General features: G+C 35.1%; 2 protein-coding genes across 2 annotated transcripts; both read right to left on the bottom strand.

The window, feature by feature from the left end:
* Window positions 1–896: 896 nt before the first annotated feature.
* On the bottom strand, window positions 897–3,794 carry LOC146137013 (uncharacterized). Its single transcript, XM_083395952.1, has 3 exons — window positions 3,659–3,794; window positions 2,471–2,793; window positions 897–1,168 (listed from the first exon to the last, which is right to left on the bottom strand). Exons 1-3 carry the CDS (start codon window positions 3,773–3,775, stop codon window positions 931–933), a joined length of 678 nt encoding a protein of 225 aa, XP_083252078.1. The 5' UTR covers window positions 3,776–3,794; the 3' UTR covers window positions 897–930.
* Window positions 3,795–6,422: 2,628 nt separating this feature from the next.
* Window positions 6,423–18,022, bottom strand: LOC146137012 (flavin-containing monooxygenase 5-like). Its single transcript, XM_083396317.1, has 12 exons — window positions 17,905–18,022; window positions 16,571–16,742; window positions 15,923–16,006; window positions 12,812–12,927; window positions 11,951–12,093; window positions 11,423–11,508; window positions 10,755–10,881; window positions 10,214–10,402; window positions 9,260–9,410; window positions 8,609–8,712; window positions 8,124–8,222; window positions 6,423–6,662 (listed from the first exon to the last, which is right to left on the bottom strand). Exons 1-12 carry the CDS (start codon window positions 18,020–18,022, stop codon window positions 6,423–6,425), a joined length of 1,629 nt encoding a protein of 542 aa, XP_083252443.1.
* Window positions 18,023–19,047: the final 1,025 nt, after the last annotated feature.

Here is a 19,047-nt window from a genome sequence, read left to right as displayed (position 1 = left end):
ATGGTTCACGGTCTTGTTTTCGATTTACTCATGAAGTTAACGATTGTACACCACGCGGTTTCGCAGCTGGCGCCTGGCAGAAGTGTCGGCGACGCACGTGTTCGCTTTGCGTATTGCCTGTTTCGGATATTACTTATGACGTCATTAGAATCGCTATTTTATTAAATGCATTCTTTTTTATTCAATTCTAAATTGCTCCTCAGGCAAAAATTTTTTTATTAAAAGTGTTTACAAAACCTATACCGGTACAGGAAATTGTCATCCGGACCCTGCATAGATTTAATATGGCGAACCGTCGGTACGTTTAATAAAAAAAATCAGTCAGAACAAGTTTACAAACGCTGGTAGCAACAATATATTCATCTCTTTATTAATTTTGTTAATTGTAATTTTAATGTGATAGAAAAGGGTACATTTTCTTTGTAAAGTTTACATCAATCTGGCTCTAAAATTATGTTAGTGGTGTAAATAAAGAACTTAAACTTGTAATCCAACGGGATTTGCTTTATTTTTTAAAAGTGAAAGGTTGAATGCATTGCCAATTGTAAAATATTCTTTTCTCTTAAATTACACAAATGTAAAATCAAGTTTTCTCCAAAATTACAAAGATGTAAAATATTCTTTTCTCTAAAATTACACAGATATAAAATATTCTTTTCTCTAAAATTGCACAAATGTAAAATCAAGTTTTCTCCAAAATTACACAGATATAAAATATTCTTTTCTCTAAAATTACACAGATATAAAATATTCTTTTCTCTAAAATTGCACAAATGTAAAATCAAGTTTTCTCCAAAATTACAAAGATGTAAAATCAACTTTTCTTCGAATCCACACAGATGTAAAATAAACATTCTCCAAAATTCCACCTTCTGTTTCTTGCAGCACACTTCCACCTCCATATCTTCAACGTATCTGCAGGAGGGCCAGTCACAGCGTGGAAATATCCACTTTCACTTCTTTCCCGCCGATGAAAAGTTGCTTTCCGTTCCACTTGACTCGTTTTCCCAGCTTTTCCGCCTCGGCTGCCATTTGGCCGAGTTTTTTCCGCTTCCGTCGTTGCATTTCCGTTAAATCTTCTTCCACCTTTAACTCGGCTGGGAGGGATTTCCGTCGATGGAAAACCCGGTTTTTGTCTTTCCAACGGACGAACTTCACCAAAACCGGCCTATAAAAGAAAAACGTCTTTTCTGTCAGAATTTTCCTAATCCATCTTGGATTTCAAGGCAACAAAGCAAAAAAATAATGTTATAAATGCAAACCTTTGAGTTAAATAAAAGGAAATTTTAAAAAATACCCGCCGAAATACGCAAAACAATTGGATTCGTCTGTAAATCTTTGTGCTTTATCGGTGTTAATACACAAGAAGCTTCTAAATTCTGAAATTATTTCAATGAGTTCGACATTTAATTTTTCTAACCGACAAGATCAATATGCCGCTGATTATTCTCCTCCTCAAAACCAATGTTTCTCAGGTTATAGGTTGTTGTTTAATTTGTTTCGGCCGCCGCCTGACTTATTCACATTGCTATTTGTTAGGAGTGATTATGAGAAAGTATTCCTACAATTTGAGAAAACTTCGTGTGCAATACACAGACTTTGCTCATACTAATTGAATTTGATTTTAATATTGCTACTTGTTTCGTGTTTTCTTCACTAAAAAAAGTTCAGTGAATATAAGTGGTCACCAAACTTCGTTGTTATGCTAACGTTTGGTTGTAGGGTTGCTGTGAAAAAATGTCTATAAACAATGCTTTAAAGCAGGTTTCACCAAACGTTTTACATAAAGCGTAGTACTATTGAAACAATCACCAATAGCTGGCCAGATATTTAGATTTTGGGCCGAAAATTATTACCTTGATTATCTAAACTTTAAAAAACAATATATATTTAAAATAAACGCTGATGAGCTGTATGATATTGGCCCTCTGTTTAACTTTTAATCACAATTTGGCCTTGAATTGAATTCGACAACCCTTTAGCTGTATTTTATTATCAGAACAAGACTCCCTGTCTAAAACCTTGAATTACTCCTGTAGATAAAACAACGAAAACGATTTTTGGAGGCAGCAACGCTTGGTCAAGTCTTTCTCAACCGGAGCTTTAATCGGTACTGAATTAGTAAAATGACATTAAAAAAGTTAGATTAAGGTTGGTTTCAATTTCAATAGGTATAGTATAGTGCCGATAGGTATAGTATTTTGAGATTTTTTTTTAAGGAATCTAATTTTTACTCAACTGGTAAGTCTCTTGATACAACTATTTGCCAACGATTAAAGACCATTATATATCAAAGACATTTCCTACATTTTTTAAGTTGATTGTGTTGTTCCAGTTCTATTTATAGCGACATTTCAGTAAAGTACTCAACAAAAATTCCTGCTGGTGTGCCGCAAATCTATTTATTACATTCGAGGGGTGCCGTAAGGTGAGCCATAAAAGGTTGAGAATCACTGGCGTAGTCAAATACCTCGGGTTAGTTCCGTTTTCCTTGATGCGATAGGCGTACTCCACGTCTTTTACACCCAAGTCGATGCCCATGTGCTCTCCAATAAGTCCGCGAACCGTGTCCGCGATTTCCGCTTTTCCGTCCTTTTCATCCGTGGATTCCTCAATTCCGCAAAGTAGCAGGTTGTGGCGCTTCGAGTACTGGACCAGCTGCTCCAGGTGGCTGTCCATACCACGCACCGAAGTACCAGTTCTGTTAACCTCCTCGATAAACCTTTCCTGCATTTCTCCGATTTGCACCTGCTCGCTCTCTAGCGACCTCACGCGGACCAGCATTCCGTCAATCTGAAATCGATTTTTTTTTTCAATTCTCTTTGCAGTGTTGTTGTAATGACTTAAGCATGTAACTTGACTGATTTGATCTAAGTCACGGTTTTTCAAATTACTTGTAAGTTTTTTTTTTAAATTGCTCGTAAGTTTCGGGAAAAATGACTTGACTTGACTTAAGCCATTTTCAAAATCAGTTTGAAAATGTTTTTTTTAGGCATATTTCATTATAAAATTTGAGTTATTTATATTTATCTAAAGTTTTGTAGGTAAAACATGTTGCTTACAAGACTTAGCTTGTTATTTATTTGGCAAATTAAGGCAACATTGGTGACATGAGTATACTTGTTTGTGAGACAAATAACGTAACTTAAACTCGTATTTTATGTTACTGGTAATGTGACTTGCTATTATAAATAGACTTGACTTTAAAATAAAAATCCTCTATGTGGGTAAACTCAAGGGGTTTCATGTGGATAAATTCAAGGGTATTTGGACAGGTTTCCAAAATGTTGTTAAGTATTGATTACATCATTTTGTTAACTATTCATTGCAGGTCATATTTTGTTATTAGCTGAAAAAATATATATTTCAAATCCATCAAGATTTTGGTTCAAATATTTTAAATGTTGAAAAACCAAAGCGAATAACTTTCAAATGTTTCAAACTAGTAGACCTCGACTGACAACATTGGTCTAATTAGGCCTTAAGATAAGTAGGTTGCAAGTTAAGGTTGCCACTTTGCACAAATTAGGCACAAGCAACTTTTCCTTTTAACATAGTAAAGTTATGTTATTCTCAATTCTACCCACTTCTGACCTATGTCACTAATTGCAATATATAAGGTATTTCTTCCAAAATATGTTCATTATTTATGTCCTACCTGGGCATTCAAGGAGTATTGTTTGTCGGAAATGAACAGCACGATGAGTGCATATCCCACCAAGAGATAAACAACCGCTGGAATTTTGTTGAAAAATCGTCGAACAATTGTGATCATTTCTCATTTTATCACGTCATTCTACATCGGAATATAATCCAGAAAGTATTTAATTCAACAAATATGCTGCAAAATGGCCAAGCAGGATATGTTTAAAGCAAAATCATAATAACGAAATAAAACTAATCCCTTCAGACGCTGGCAAGAATTGGTTACTTAAACAATTCGTAAACTAATTTAGGCGTTCTTGTTAGTATGAAAAATAAATAAATAAACAACTATTTAAAATTATCTTTCATGAAAGAACACAAAGCACAGTTTCAATTTTTCTGAATATTTTTAGGTCCCTATAAATTGCTTACTGAAAAGATGAACATAACAGATTTGGTTAAATTCACAATTTTCCAATATAAAAGCCTACCGACACTGAATAACTTTTCGTGCCTTTCAAGTTAGACTCCTTCAATAAAAACTTACTAACTGATGCTGTATGGAATGCTTGAGTGCGTGTCTGACTAACCAAGACTATACAAGTGCCGCGGGCAAAATGTCGTAGTATAACCGGCGGACGTCAATTAACCACCACCTATACGGAACACAAGACATTACCTGTCAATACATCAGTGGTTCTCAACCGAGGTGCCATTTATAATGCCCAAGGGTGCCGAGAGATATTTGAGAATCTTTAGGAATCTGATTTTTGCTCAACTCTTACAACATTTTGTGTTAGATTAGAGTGGGATAAATCCAATTAAAACTTTATACGCTTTACAGAGTTGATGTGTGTTGTTCCAGTTCCGTTTATTGTAACATTCTAGTGAATTACCTCTTGTGGGGTGCCGGAATCTATTTATTATTTCTGAGGGGTGCAGCAAGCCATAAAAAGTTGAGAACCACTGCAATAGATGTACGCTTGCAAGTTGAGTTACAATAAAAATCGCGATAAAAGCACTGAAACCTAACACAAAGTGTTGACCAATAAGTTAAGAACAATAAAGAAAAACAAGCCAGAGCATGGAAGTTTTCATTGTTGTGACCCTTAAAACCTTAAAGAACTTTAGTTATATCTATTTTTAAATAATATAAAGTTGTGGCATGCAATCAGCTAAACTACTGTATACACAAAACTAAAATGATGTAATAATTTACTTTGAAGTTTATTAGACCCTCGGTTTTGCAGGCTTCCTAATATTTCTGAAGCCAGTCAAAGTTATGAAAATTGTACACCTCTGCAATGATTAGACAACAGAGGGATTTTAACAGCAATAAAAAAATGAAACCTTCTAAGATGGGTGCCTTGTACCTTTTTGCTTAATTTATTTTTCGAAACTGCTTTCAAGACTAATTGTATAATCACAAAACGCCTATAATGCATTTACAATTATATTTTATCGGTTGCGAGCGGATGGTTAACCTACCTTTGCCCTTTGGTGTAAAGTTTGAAAAGTAATGCATGTTCAATTGTTCATACTGGAAGTTCCTGATTGTTGAGTCAGTTAAAAATATATTTTGATATTTGATTTCCGGCGATTGATGTTTTATTATTTTTTCTACCCATCGACGATAAATGCAAGGTACGCAAAAGTGTAAAGTACATCGTGTCACCCGATTACGGAAAGAAAAATAAACAGCCTTAAATCAGAAGTGGCTATATACAAAGAGACTTACCCTTCTAGTTTAGCAATATATTAGAGCAGTGTTTCTTAACCTTTTTTACTTGGGGGCGCACCTAGAGACGTATGAAAACGTGGCGGCGCACCTTGCGAGCGAAGCGAACGCGACATTTTTGAGGTGTACCGATATTTCTGTTAAATTGCCTGTATTTTTTATTATATGGGTTTTATAGTTACATATCTTTAAAGGGACTTCCAGTATTTGAGACTGAAAACGTTATTTTGTCCAATAAAGTCTTATTCAGATTAATTTTGGACTTATTTCGGCAAGTTTTTCCTTTCGCTCGCGGCGCTCCTAGCAACCTTCCATGGCGCCCAGTGGGCCGCGGCGCACCGGTTGAGAAACGCTGTATTAGAGACTAAATTTGCGAAGTAAAACATTGCGAGGAAATAATTATATAAACACAATTACGATATTTGCTAGGGTATAATTATATAAAGCACAATTACGCACATAGCAAGAGACAATACATACATTTATGTCTTCATTAAAATACATGAGTATAAACAAAGCGTTGTGTAATTACCGAAATGACCATGTGTTGAATATAGAACGTAAAAAAGGTTTTAAAAATGATAAAAAGTTCATACAATTACACCTCGATTGTTTGTATAAGGTCAACATACCTGAAATACATAAAGCGAGATAAATGGACCGATTAATCATTATAAAAAATTACACTTAAAATGCGAGTAAGACACCTCCGGGAAAGTCGCGGCGCACCTGGCATGGTTTCCCGAATTTAGAGCATACAAGCATGGATTAGAGTCAGCAGCATTTTGCTTAATTCGTCAAATTCAACAACTATAGCATAACGCTTATATGTTTGCCTGGTATATGTTTTTGCCTTTAGTTGCAATTATATTGCCCTGAAGAAGATTGCCCGAATAGCTGGTCGAAATGTTGGCGCTAGAAAAATGCCGAAAAAGCAATTGTACAATTGGTAACGCGTACAGTGGTCCAAATCCGGTCGCGGTCCTTACGTTACATAAGCACAAAGGTTAGAGTACAGCTACAGCTCAAAAAGCTTCATTCAGCTATAGACTATCTTCAAGCACAACAAATTACAAATGCAAAGGCCCAAGACGGCGGCCAGCACTCCAGTAATAAATAAGCAGGCGCTTGAGGTGGGTTTGGCAATAGAGACCTTTCTTCCTGCTCGCAAGGGGTAGAACAGCCTTTCTTTCTGCGTCATTATCGTTGCCCGTGCTTCGGTCCATTTACCCGGGCCCTTTAATCTGTACTGGTAGGAAGAACAACCTTCGAACAATACCTGGAAGGAAACATATGATAAGACCTACAAGGCAAGATTATCTAAAGCATAAAAACCTGTAAAACCATTAAGACAAATGAAACAGTAAATTCAAATACGCCGTAATATCTGCGGCCGAATCAGAGCTTAATCGTCTAAATAAGATCTAAAAAGCAACAATACATAAGCAGAAATAACTATAATACCATGGCATTAAGACAACCGACTTAATAAAGTCAAATAAGCAGTGATATCCATGACAGAATGAGCATAGTTTGAATAAGACCTAAACCTGTAGAAATATGTCCTAATATATTCATCGGTATAGGCCGAAGGCATTAATGGCTAAAATAACGCCTAAAACTGTACGTAAAGGTTATGGGACGATCAGGGCCATGGGTTTGGCACCAGACGTTTTGGTGCTGGCGTTTGGATGCCCTAGTTTGAACGACGCAGTTAGGGCGTCGCTGTTTTGGCACCGGATTTTCGGACCTGTTTCGGGTGTTCTTGTTGGGTAATGGGTGGGGTTGTCTGATTGTGGCTATTTGTGGCCCATTCCGACGGATTTTACACTCATTTCGGTATAGACGGTATAACGACTATTAAGTATTAGTTATTTTGGTCTTATTCCGACGTTGATGTTGTTCTTATTTCGGTCTTATGCCTGAAGCCACCTGAAAAGTATGTTCTTTTCTTTTTTTTTTTTGGGGGGGGGGGATTACACACCTCATGGTCAAGAAAATGTTCGTTAACACCCAATATAAAATGACTGTTGCTATAAAAACGCTGGGGGACTTTACTTCGATTTTATATGCAGTATGTGTTGTAATTTCTTATATCTGAAGTGAATTTCGGTCGTTAATATACAATTTAATTTTACAGTTTGATCTTATATTTGAAGAATAAATATAATTTTAGCTGAGCAGAACAACTAACGCCGGAACTCATTAACCTAAATAAATATTGATACCATTAAAAGTAACAATATCAAAAACGTTATAGACTGGTTAAACTGGCTTAAAATGGTCGTGGATATATTTGTAAGAAAAATATAAATCATAGAAAAAATAAAAATAAATTTGTGATGTTTCGAAAGCCCTTTTTGAATCGCAAAAATACAAGTTTCTCAATTCAGCATAATTTATCAAGTAGTTTGGATCTTTTGCGTTCCCAGGCCCCTTACGAAAACGCTACCATCAGGCCACAATACATCAATACAAAACCTTCGTTACTTCCAATATATGATATTTCAACACAAAATATTTTCAACAATTAAATGACATTAAAAACAATAAAATAAAGGTTTTTGGACTAAATGATTTTTTTTATAACACACATAAAATTACGGTTATTCTCTTGTTTATTTAAAATCACCATATCATGTGATTAGCGTTATCAAACAGTTGTCAATTTTCAAGCAGAATCCCTCGTAAAACTAAATCTCAGTGTGTTTTATCGTAGTACCAACTAAGTTTAACTGACCTTGTATGCGAGCAATGGGTCAGTTAACAGAAGCGAGCAAATGTTGGGTCGAACTCCAATCTCTTGGGCAATTTCATCCATGTACTGAATATAGTCAACCTGGCAAACGAAAAATATAAGTTTACCAATTCTAATTTACGCCCTTACAACTTAATAGTTTTTCGAAATAAATTCTAAAATGTTTGTGTAGACTTTGTTTAATAAGATCGGGGGAGGGGCACGGACGTCAAGTTTGAAATGCTTAGGGTGCTTCGACAAAAGTCGGCGTCTACGAGGGGGGGGGTATATAATTCACAAAACGAACCATCGGTATTTTAAGGATGATATCAGGAGATAGGGTAGATTACATTAAAAAACATTTTTTTTTAATTTGAAGAATTAACTTTTTTTTATTTTAGCTGAAAGACTCATTTTAGTTGAAAGAAGGTTTTTAGCTGAGTAACTAGAGTAACCACGGGTAACCACCGCCTAAAAATAATACTAACCTGAACAGTGTGTCTTGGTGAATCGTAATAACGCCTTCTTCTTTTCGCTGACCTTATTTCAATTTGTCTTTCCATAACTTGACTTGAAGGAAGTTTGCAAACCCCTGAAAACAAGAAGTTATAGTAGCCATAAATACAAAAAATTATTTTAGGTGTTTTCTATATTAAAAAGGTGGTTTTGTGTGTGACACTTTTCGGTAATGGCTTTAGATTCAAACAGTTTTGCTCAATTTTCTCTGACAAACATGATTAATGTAGACCTAGTTCGAATATCAAAGCCCATATAGCAGTGCCAGTCAGCAACATTTTGAACGTTTTCGAATATCACTTAATTAATTTTCAACAAAGAAATAAATGCTGAAATGATTAAAGAAATAATCAAGGCGTTTGAATTGTTATCTACACACTACACTTCCATATTAGCTTTGGTATGCCTGCTATATCTAACTAAAAATCAAACTAATATACCCCAAAAAATAAATTAAATTAAAAATTAAGAAAATCACTTAAGATAAATGTGAAATGTGAAAGACATTCCTCATTCAAATATGTCTTTATTGTGTATTTATCTTTAAAAAAAAATAAACATCTTTCAAAGTAGAACGCATAATAACTCCATGACAACTTACAAGCCAATAATTTAAGCAATACCTTTAATAACCCTTGTAACCCATCTGCATTGAATTTCAGATATGGGAACTGTTGAGCCGTGTGGTTGTACACCTCCCACTGAGGCAAGAGTCCCCTTCTCAAGACTTGGTGGCCACACAAACTTGTAAAGCTTCATGTTGTTGCTGTCCGGCTAAAGTAAAACATAACAATTATTGAACAAATCTTTATAACAAATCGCGCTATAGGCAGAGTTTTAATGATTTGAGTAAATCACTAAAAAATTAGAAAAAAATTAGGTTGTATTTTATTTTTGCACATAAAACAATTTTCTTGCTCATTTTTTTTTTTAGTTGAATTATTGCTTATCGGACCAGTTTCCCATTAACATTTTATTTTTTACGACAAGGACTTGACTGAAATTGAATTACTGTAATTATGTTCTGACTGGAACTTGACTTGTTATTCATTTTAAAAGGACTTGAATTATTTCAAATGACTTATTATACAACACTGGCTAAAAGTATTAGTGAGCGGCCCTTTTTAGGTCTCAAAATGAACAATAGTTTTAGAAAGACCATAAAAAAGTATAACGGTGAAAATAACGGCCCAAATAGACGTAAAAAGCGACATGCTTTATTATTCAAACGTTTCGGCAAATGCTCATGCCATCATCAGTGATATGAAGGCCACATCAGTTACATCCGTTTATATACACAAGTCGCATAAAGGAATGATAAAAGGTGCGAAACAAGCGTCGCAAAATCGATAGATAAAAAGGTGCGCAGAAGTGTAAGCCACCTGCGTCTGACGAAACAGGTGCAGAGCAACTACGACATAAAATATATTGTTATTTTTGGGCCGTTATTTTCACCATTAAACTTATGAACAGATCCGTATATAGTGTTCCAAAATATAACAAAGTAAGTTTACACCAATTAAGATTTTAAACCTTCAACTATCATAAAGAAAGCACAAAATAAATTTCATATTTACGTCGATTAAAGACCTGTCCAGAAACGGAAAGGAGAATTTGTACCCGGTTGCAAAAATTACGATGTCTATTTTCTCAAAGGTGTCATCTTCAAAAGTAACTCCTGTTTCAGTGAATTCTTTCACATTTCCTTTGATGGTGAGCGATCCATTTATTATACGATTGGGAAGCTCATCATTCACCATTGCTATCTAAATATTTTTTGTTTGACAAACACGAAAAAGGTTATCATTTGTCAAAAAAACACTTTAAAGGGCTATATCAGTGCTCTTTAACTTGTCTGTATATATCAGTGCTTTTCAACTGGTACACTTTTAATAAACCATTAATATTTGACATTTCAGGATATAAAATTTTGTTTGAATGCTGTTGTATTACATGCAGTAGTACTATGTGAGTCAGTGAGTGTATATTTGATTTTTAAAACTATTATTTTTAGTTGTTTATATAACTAATAAACTTATTATTATTGTATGGAAAAAAAGTGTTTGCAAAACTTTATGCTGAAAAATATTTGGAATAAGGAGAGATGCAAAGTAAAACCTGTTGAAACTTTTTGTGCTTTGGCAGTATTCCAAACATTTCATGATCAAATTGCTTGTTTAGCTGAGCTTCGATTGCTGAATTGACAATGTTTACTGGAAGCAACCCCAATTTCCACTTCCTAAATCTGGAACAACAAAGGCTGTTGTTTAAAAACAAAAATACTGTGCTTTTGATTTCTTTGCTACCTGTATTTATTTCTATGCTTAGTTTAGAAAAATGCTTAAAACTGTAAACACACTCTATCATCAGACATAAAATAATTTCTGATATATACTTACTCATGGCTTCAGTCAAAATAGATAAGAATCCACATTTCAGTATGATTGAAAAGGAAAAAAAAAGAACATCTTTGGTGCCACATTTATAAAACAAATTTAAACTTGCTCTTTAACATTTGGAGAGTTTAGTTAGAAATGCAACATTTTATTTTAGTAATTGCAAAACAATCCAATGTATTTATTGGAATACAAGTGTAAAAAAGTTTATCAGTTTAGAACTGAGTTTGCTTTATTTATAGCGGAGTGTTCTCATCCAGCAATAATACTGCTGGATGAGCAACACTTTATATGATTTATTATTAAAATAACTATTAATTTACCCATTTGTTGAATTGAAAATATTTTGCCTGGCTGGACACACTAACTTTATAATTCCAGCTAACATACCTGTTGCTTAGTAGGATGTCATTTGGCAAGCCTCTATCTCCAATCCTGGTCACAACCCAAGTTCCCCTTCTTGTGCTGAGAAACACCTACAATGTGTGCAAGAAAAACTTAACAAATGCATTCTATTCATTTCTATATTTTTACTTTTTTAGCGAATCTATTTATTTCTCTTATTTTGTTCTTTTTCACATTTGTAGTTTAAATTGGCATTTTTTTAGTTTTATCATTTAGGCAAGCATTTCACAACAATTGCCCTCCGCCCCAAGGGGCAGCAAAACAGTATTCAGGGGGCCACAAGCATATAATATTATCATTGTTAGCCTGTTACGATTATACTTTTTTTTATTATGACAACATATTTTTCTTAAATGCACAAAAGAGAGCCCACAAAAGGGTTCATGAGCCATATAAAGTTAAAACAATACTGCTTTAGGCACTGCTAAATGCATTTATAGAAAAAATGTTAATATGTTCAACAGCATAAAAATAAATCACAAGCTCAGTGACAATCAAAAAGTTTTATTGTACCTTCTTACTGACTCTGCTCAGTTCTACCGAAATGTCCCCGCCAGAGTTTCCAGTGCCGACCACTAAAACATTTTTGCCTTCAAAACCCTTTTCGTGGCGATATGAAACGCTGTGTAGAAACCTGCCCTTGAAGTTGTGAATTCCTAGAAGCAATGGGATAGAGCTGCATAAATTAAAAAAGTTAATACATTTTTTTATTGATACTACAGTTTATTACGTTTACACACTCTATTTTTTCAGCTTTCTGAGAATTTTGGTAGGTACTTATGTATTAGGTTAAAATGCTGAACAGTATAGTTCTTTTTATTCAAAATTTATTTTTTATTTTTTCAATTTCCTTATTTACACTTTTAGCTTCCGATGTTAACTTACAAATTCAGTTACATATGCAGCTTTTGGCGTTAGTTTAGAATCCTACCACATTTCATCTGGGAGTTTATATGGCTAACAATATTTAGGTTAGGGTGAGTGTTAGCGTTTGGGTTTGAGTGGGTCGAGTATTATTATTATATGTATTCTTACATAGTAAAGCCTTCCTTGCAATTTAAAGTTTGACAATTCGTTTCAGGTAGTTTTAAAATAGATGTAGATCTACAGGATAAGTGACATGAACTGCAACCCCATTGACTATAAGTAGTTGGTGCTCCTAAAAAAAAAAAAAAAGTGTTATTATACACTTGGTCCACCCTTACCCGAACCCTCCACCTAACCCAAACAATGTGCGTTGCGGCACATTTTTTGGGTTAACTTCCCTGTACAAAACTGAGGGAGCGCAAAGTAGTCTGCATTTACACTAAATTTTGATTATTTCGAATACGAAACTGGGATTTGTAGACTCTCGTTTTGCTTGTAATTTTCTACCTTTAAAAGTGTGGATTGGAAGGTTTGGCACAGCATGGTGGCCCACAGCAATTATCACTCCATCAAATATTTCCGTTTTCTTTTCAAAGCTTTTAATATTTCTAGATTTTACACTCCTGCAAAACAAAAAGGATTGCTAATTTGATGTTGAGAAACATAATGACCTGAAAATAAAATGCTCCAGAATTATAAAAGGCTTTTACTTGAATTAGATATTAGTTTTAGTAATATATTTTTTAATTTGTGATCTTCAATAGACATATATTCCTAGAAGTGGCTATTTGAACCTGGGCGAGCTTGGCGCGCCGGAATGGGCTTTGGGCAATATCTCCAAAAGTTATGACGATATAAACTTGAAATTTTTACACAGTCCTTGTATTGCCTACACCTTTCCAGCAATCAAACTTTTGGCAAAAAATATTGAAAAAAAATTAATACTCAAACATATGAATATTAATATTCAGCGATATTAACCCTTAACTGTTGAGCCAACAAGTTCAAATTTTAGCGATATAAACTAGGAGGCACCACCTTCAAAATGAGCCATAAATGATGTTTAAATTCATTCAGAGCGGGTGTTTACTTCTTCTTCGAAAATTCATAACTGCCCAAGCTCGAAAAATGTCCTTCGTAATTAATGTGCGCAAAAAGCAATTAGGCAATACAAGGACTGTGTAAAAATTTCAAGTTTATATCGTCATAACTTTTGGATATATTGCCCAAAGCCCATTACGCCGCGCCAAGTTCGGCCCAGGTGCTATTTGACCGGATCCCTGTTTCACGCTTGCACCAATACGCGATTTAGTTATTGATTTTGGTTAGGTTTGAGGTGAGCGTCTGGGTTTTGTATATTTTCAATCATTAATTTGGAAATTGATCTAAATTACTTTGTTAGCCGGTAAATAGCCTCATGAGGTGCCCAATCACTCTTTTACGTTTACACCCATTACTGATTATTTGTCAATTTGATTTAATTTGCTGTCCGTGATGGGGTGCTGGTGCATAGCCTTTTCCTATAATCCCATATTGAATTCCCGGCGCTGGTCTAGAATCCTACCACAACGAAACACCATTTGGGTTAGGGTGCGGGTTAGCGTTTGGGTTAAGGTGGGTCAAGTATTATTATTAAACAAAAAATATAATAATATTTGACCCACCCACACCCGAACGCTAACCCGCACCCTAACTCAAATTCTGTGCGTTGATTTTAGAACTGTGGTAGGATTCTAGACCAGCGCCGAATTCCCTAAATGCATAACTAACAGTAGATGATTAGTGGTTTAAACACTGAACTGAATGCCGAAATATAATATATGTATTGTTTGAAATGCTTACCGTCATTTTCGCCTCATAGTCCATTACTTAAGCTGTATATCGTGTTGTAGTTTCAAAAGTTGAGAATGCGTTTGATTTTTTAGGTTTGAAATTACTATTTTCGTACTACACGGGAGTTTACCACTAGGGAGATTCCCACTAGGGAGAAAAAAAAACATAGAAAAAACGCTTAAAGTTTCAAGGGTGCATTTGGTATTTGCGTAAGAAACCGTTGTTGTCCCCTATTTTAGTTGAGATTTTAAAAAAAATTTGTTTTAAATAATTTATGCAAAAGTAGTTCTTATTTTCTGGTAAATGTTTTATGCCATCTTTTAACGCAGGCCTAAATACCATTAAGCTACTTATTAACACTGCAGATTAAAGATGGGTCGGTCAATGGAGAAAGGTATTTGGTTAGCACAACTAAAAAGCATCATGCTTTGCTTCTGTAGAGTACATGAATATTTACCGACTAAGAGCTTTTGTGTTTACTGTAAGTTTTATGATGTATTTGCTTATGTGAGAGAATTATTCTATGCGAAGCAACTCTAACTCACGTCCAAGTGTTAAATGCTAAATGGCCTGTTCTGCCATTATCTCTGCAGTCAGCAGTTGGATTGTCTGTAGCTATTTAAGACCGCATTCCGCTTGTAAACTAACTTCTTCTCAGTTATCGACTTGTGCTGTTGACAGCTTTGATATTTGCAAGTAGCATCTCCTATATGCGAACTTGTTCCGCCGACTATAGTTTGAACTGGTTGTTCGCTTATCAGCTAATACAGGGGTGGGCAATTATTTTTAGCCGCGGGCCGGATGAGAATCCTAAAATGTTGTAGCGGGCCGGATCAAAAATAGGATATAAAATACATGCAATACGCGCGAAGCGCGAAAAAATTGCGACTATATATATATATATATATGTTTTAAAATGCAAACTTTACTTTAGATTTAGCACAGACAAAAAAATGTACAGTACATTGCTTGATGTATTGGCGTTTATCAAGATATAGGGTGCGTTGACCCAAAAGTTAGGATTAAAATACATGAAAATTACGTACAAAAAAAACTACAATGTTTTTTCTTCTTTTTAAAGCTTTAAGATACCGATGTGTTACCTGCGGTACAACGGCCTTATTGCAAAGACTATATAAATCGGGAGAAACACACAACATGGTGTTAACTAAATTAGGTTGACAAAATGTAAATCGGTATATTTTAGAGTTTAGCGTTCATATTTTTAAGACAAAATACTTTTGACGCGCAAAACATATATAAATATTAGGCTAAGTTTATTAAACTTTCGTTGGAGAGAGTGCCACAGTGCAAAGGCCGCTATTTTTCTGTAAAATTGTCAAAAATCGTGTAAAACAAACGAGAAAAACAAAAAAGATCCGTGCCGTCTTACCTAGCCTATGTATTTTAAGGAAAATAAGCCGCGGGCCGGATTAAACTGCTTGGCGGCCCGCGGGCCGTATGTTGCCCAGGTCTGAGGTAATACAATTATAATCACCAGAAGTATTGTGGTCGGCTAACGAGTTAACGCATGCCACTTAAAATTGGAGTCAGGAGTTCAACAAACTAAACTCTTGCCCCACACTTCGTCTAATGATTCGTCATAATTATTCATTTATCAAGCAACTTAAAAAAAAAGTTGCCAAATATATCACCTAACCTTATATTACAGTTTTTAAATAGGTTTTAAACTTACAGGTACGGTAAGAGAATTTATGATAAAAATACCAAGGCCGGCATACCTAGATCGTATGTTCTATTTCAAAAACTTTGCAAACATCTTACCAACGGCCAGTTTGAAGATAGTCGTCTGCAAATTCGCAAGAAACAACTTCTGTGTGAAACGAGATGTGGTTCTTTAAATCGAACCTAAAAAAATAAATTTGTTAAACAAGGTTCTGTTTTTTTACAATAAAAGTTAGTTGTTGTGTTAAATTTAAAAGTTGACATTAATAAACACTTTGTATATTACGTAAGTTTGGTAATATATAGATTAATATTCAGATTTTACAGTTTTTAATTTGCTCAATTGAAAAGCCCGAGTAGAATGAATGACGTGACCTCATAAAGTAATATATGTGTGAATACCAATAGATCACCAGCTATATCCACTGCTCGGCTTCAAGGCAAAAACACGAAGCATTGTACCCCAGCTTGAAGCTAAACAGTATAGGCAGATGGGATGCAACACAGCAATATTTACATGAACTTTTATCGCGTGAAACCGCTTTAACACAATTTTCGTGTAGCTTTTGACTAACCAGGTCGGCCTATAATAGCCTATAGCTCCTACTTTTGTTACTTTTTATACATGTATTTTTAGTTTAATGTCTTAGTGTGCAGCTTTCTGTACGCGGTGCTTAACATGTTTAAGTGTCTGCAAAAGGTTGCTCGGCCAGTATATTGGCCTAAATGAGATTGATAAAGATTTACTTTTCGCAATACATTCGGAGGTATTGCATGACCAGCGAATGATGCATGAAGTTCGGATATTCCTTCGGTATTGGAAAGTCCGAAAACGCCATCATTTCTTTGCTCGTATTGATGGTTGTGGATTTATAGACACAAGCGCCGCTCTTCGAACTTTCCTCGTATCGCCACAAGCCTATACAATAGTTCAGGGGTTATTTAGCTTTTTTTAACGCGGTTCTCTAAAGAAGTTTTGGTAGCCGTGGACCACTGTTGTAATGACTTAAGTCAATGACTTCACTTTAGTGTCACTGTTTTTAAATGACTTGACTTAAGTCTTTCGGACAGAGGACTTGACTTGAATTGCTCATAATCGTACGAGTTTAAAAATTCCAATAGTTTAACGTTTTATTTTTACGACAAGGACGTGACTTGAAATTGACTTGCTCTAACTATGACTTGACTGGGACTTGAGTTATTTTACAAATGACTTGACTGGGACTTAATTACTTTCAAAATGACTTGGACAAAGGTTGATGACGTTTTAGACACGACGTCATGAAACCAGTAGACCGGAGAAAACTGCTTTCATGTCCAACAAATGTGAAACTGAAAGAGTCTAAAACCATTCAAAGAGAAGGCGTTTTTATTAAACTCTTTTGTTTCCGTTGTCAAATAGGCGTCAAAATTCCATTAGGCCTTAATGGACCCTTTAAATCTATAGTCCACGCACCACCAAGCAGTTAAATGACCCCAGTTTAAGAACCCCTGCTATAGTTTTATAGACAGGATTTTTATTACGCCAAGATTCGGGTTTTTTTGGAGAATATAACTTATTTTAGGCAAGAAAGGCTACGGGACAATCTAATTTTGATTATTTTTTATAACTTTACAGATCTTCCCTTTGAAATTCCGTGACATATTTTTCCGAAATTTAAATAGGGCCAACTTAGCTTTTGGAAAGGGGACACATCACATAAAACGTCGAAAACCCTTGGCCTTTAAGTAGCTTAAACTGTTAAAATAATTATATGGTCTGTTACGTCCCAAAAGGTTAGTCACAGAAGATTTTTAGAGAGTGTCACACATTAAGACAATTGAATAATGGCTTCATACGACCTAACTCCTAACATAATATTTTACGTATGTAGGCTAATTCAATAAAAATAGAAAAGTGTCCACCGGCGAAAGCCTGGAAAACAAAAATGATGCAATCATGCAAAAAAATATGTTATAATTATGTAAGGCTGTCTTTTTGGGATTTTCTCAGGTGTACAAGCAAGTTCGTCTTGAGTCTATGCATAAGTTTGCAACGCAAATTGTGCTCACGGAAAGCTATAGGTTATCCTTTAACTTACCGCCAATGTCATGACTCCTTTCGTAACAGAATGGTATAATGCCCTCGTCCAGACAACATTTGATAGCAGTAAGGCCGCTTGCCCCGGCTCCTATGATAAGTACCCTTTTGTTCTCCATAATTGAAAAGCACATAAAAAAACCCTAAAATGAACTAAATTTATTTCTTTTTTGTCGGCGCCTCTCCTTAACGGTTGTAAATTTTTAATTAAAATGTATTATTTTGCTACATGTTTTAAAGTAACTCAAGCTATAATACCTTAAGTTCGTTCTATATCAGTGCTCGTTAACCCGTGTACACGTGGCACTCTAGGGTGAGCCAAAATATGCATGGGTGCACCAGTACAAAAAGGCAAAAAAAAATCGAAACACGTTTTTCAAACTACAGGATAATGTTGATACATTTTCAGATGTTGCATACCAATTGTTAAAAAAATATTTATCGTTAGATTTTATAGCATTTACAAAGCCTTTCCAAGCCGCTGTTTTCGCCTTTCGGTGATATTTGCTTTGGTTTTTGCTCAGAAGTTTGTTTGTTCACTTTTTTAGTATTCTACATTTTTAGTATTGTCTTTATTATCACCGTATGTTAGTCAAACTGGTTGCTAGCGTGTTGCCAAAGTAGGCTACTAAGTTAATGATTTTTCGCCACAAACACAACAGAAAAAAAATAGACAAAGCGCTAAACGTTTTAACCATCAAAAAAACCCTTCATTTCTAATCAGATCACCAAGCCAACCCACCAAAAATTACGCTTTCCTAACACTTTTAGCTTCCAGTACATAAGGCGACTGATCACAACTAAGTCAAACATGCGAGACCTGTCGATAGTTATAAGCTTATATACTTGATTGTGCCGTACGGCGGGCGACGCATATATAAGCCATCGGAAACATTTACTACAAGGCATCTGAGTTATAAACAAAAGCGTCAAAAACGTGACGTTGGCACGTCAATTTGGCTTTGTTATTGTGACGCAACAGATTTCCTGCCACGCATTTCTGACGTTTGGAACGTAATCTGTAGAGCAGTGTTTCTCAACCTTTTGTGGCTAGCGGCGCCCCTCAGAAATAATAAATAGATTGCAGCACCCCTATCAGATTTTTCTGTAGGTAATTTACTAGAATCTCACAATAAACGGAACT

This window comes from Ascidiella aspersa, chromosome 8 (genome assembly GCF_963924565.1).
Source record: "Ascidiella aspersa chromosome 8, kaAscAspe10.2, whole genome shotgun sequence".
Taxonomy (NCBI): Eukaryota; Metazoa; Chordata; class Ascidiacea; order Phlebobranchia; family Ascidiidae; genus Ascidiella; species Ascidiella aspersa.
Note: the sequence above shows the minus strand (reverse complement) of the source record. Positions and strands in the feature narration are given on the sequence as shown.

Bases quoted from the DNA above. Each gene is read 5' to 3' on its own strand.
- LOC146137012 (XM_083396317.1), bottom strand. From the start codon at position 18,022: ATGGAGAACAAAAGGGTACTTATCATAGGAGCCGGGGCAAGCGGCCTT. The intron at 8,223-8,608 runs GTTAGTATTATT...TTCGTTTGCCAG, and splicing joins CACCAAGACACACTGTTCAG to GTTGACTATATTCAGTACAT. The intron at 6,663-8,123 runs GTCAGTTAAACT...GTTTCCTTCCAG, and splicing joins ACCCATTGCTCGCATACAAG to GTATTGTTCGAAGGTTGTTC.
- LOC146137013 (XM_083395952.1), bottom strand. From the start codon at position 3,775: ATGATCACAATTGTTCGACGATTTTTCAACAAAATTCCAGCGGTTGTT. The intron at 2,794-3,658 runs GTAGGACATAAA...AATCGATTTCAG, and splicing joins AATACTCCTTGAATGCCCAG to ATTGACGGAATGCTGGTCCG. The intron at 1,169-2,470 runs GTATTTGACTAC...TTTCTTTTATAG, and splicing joins GAAAACGGAACTAACCCGAG to GCCGGTTTTGGTGAAGTTCG.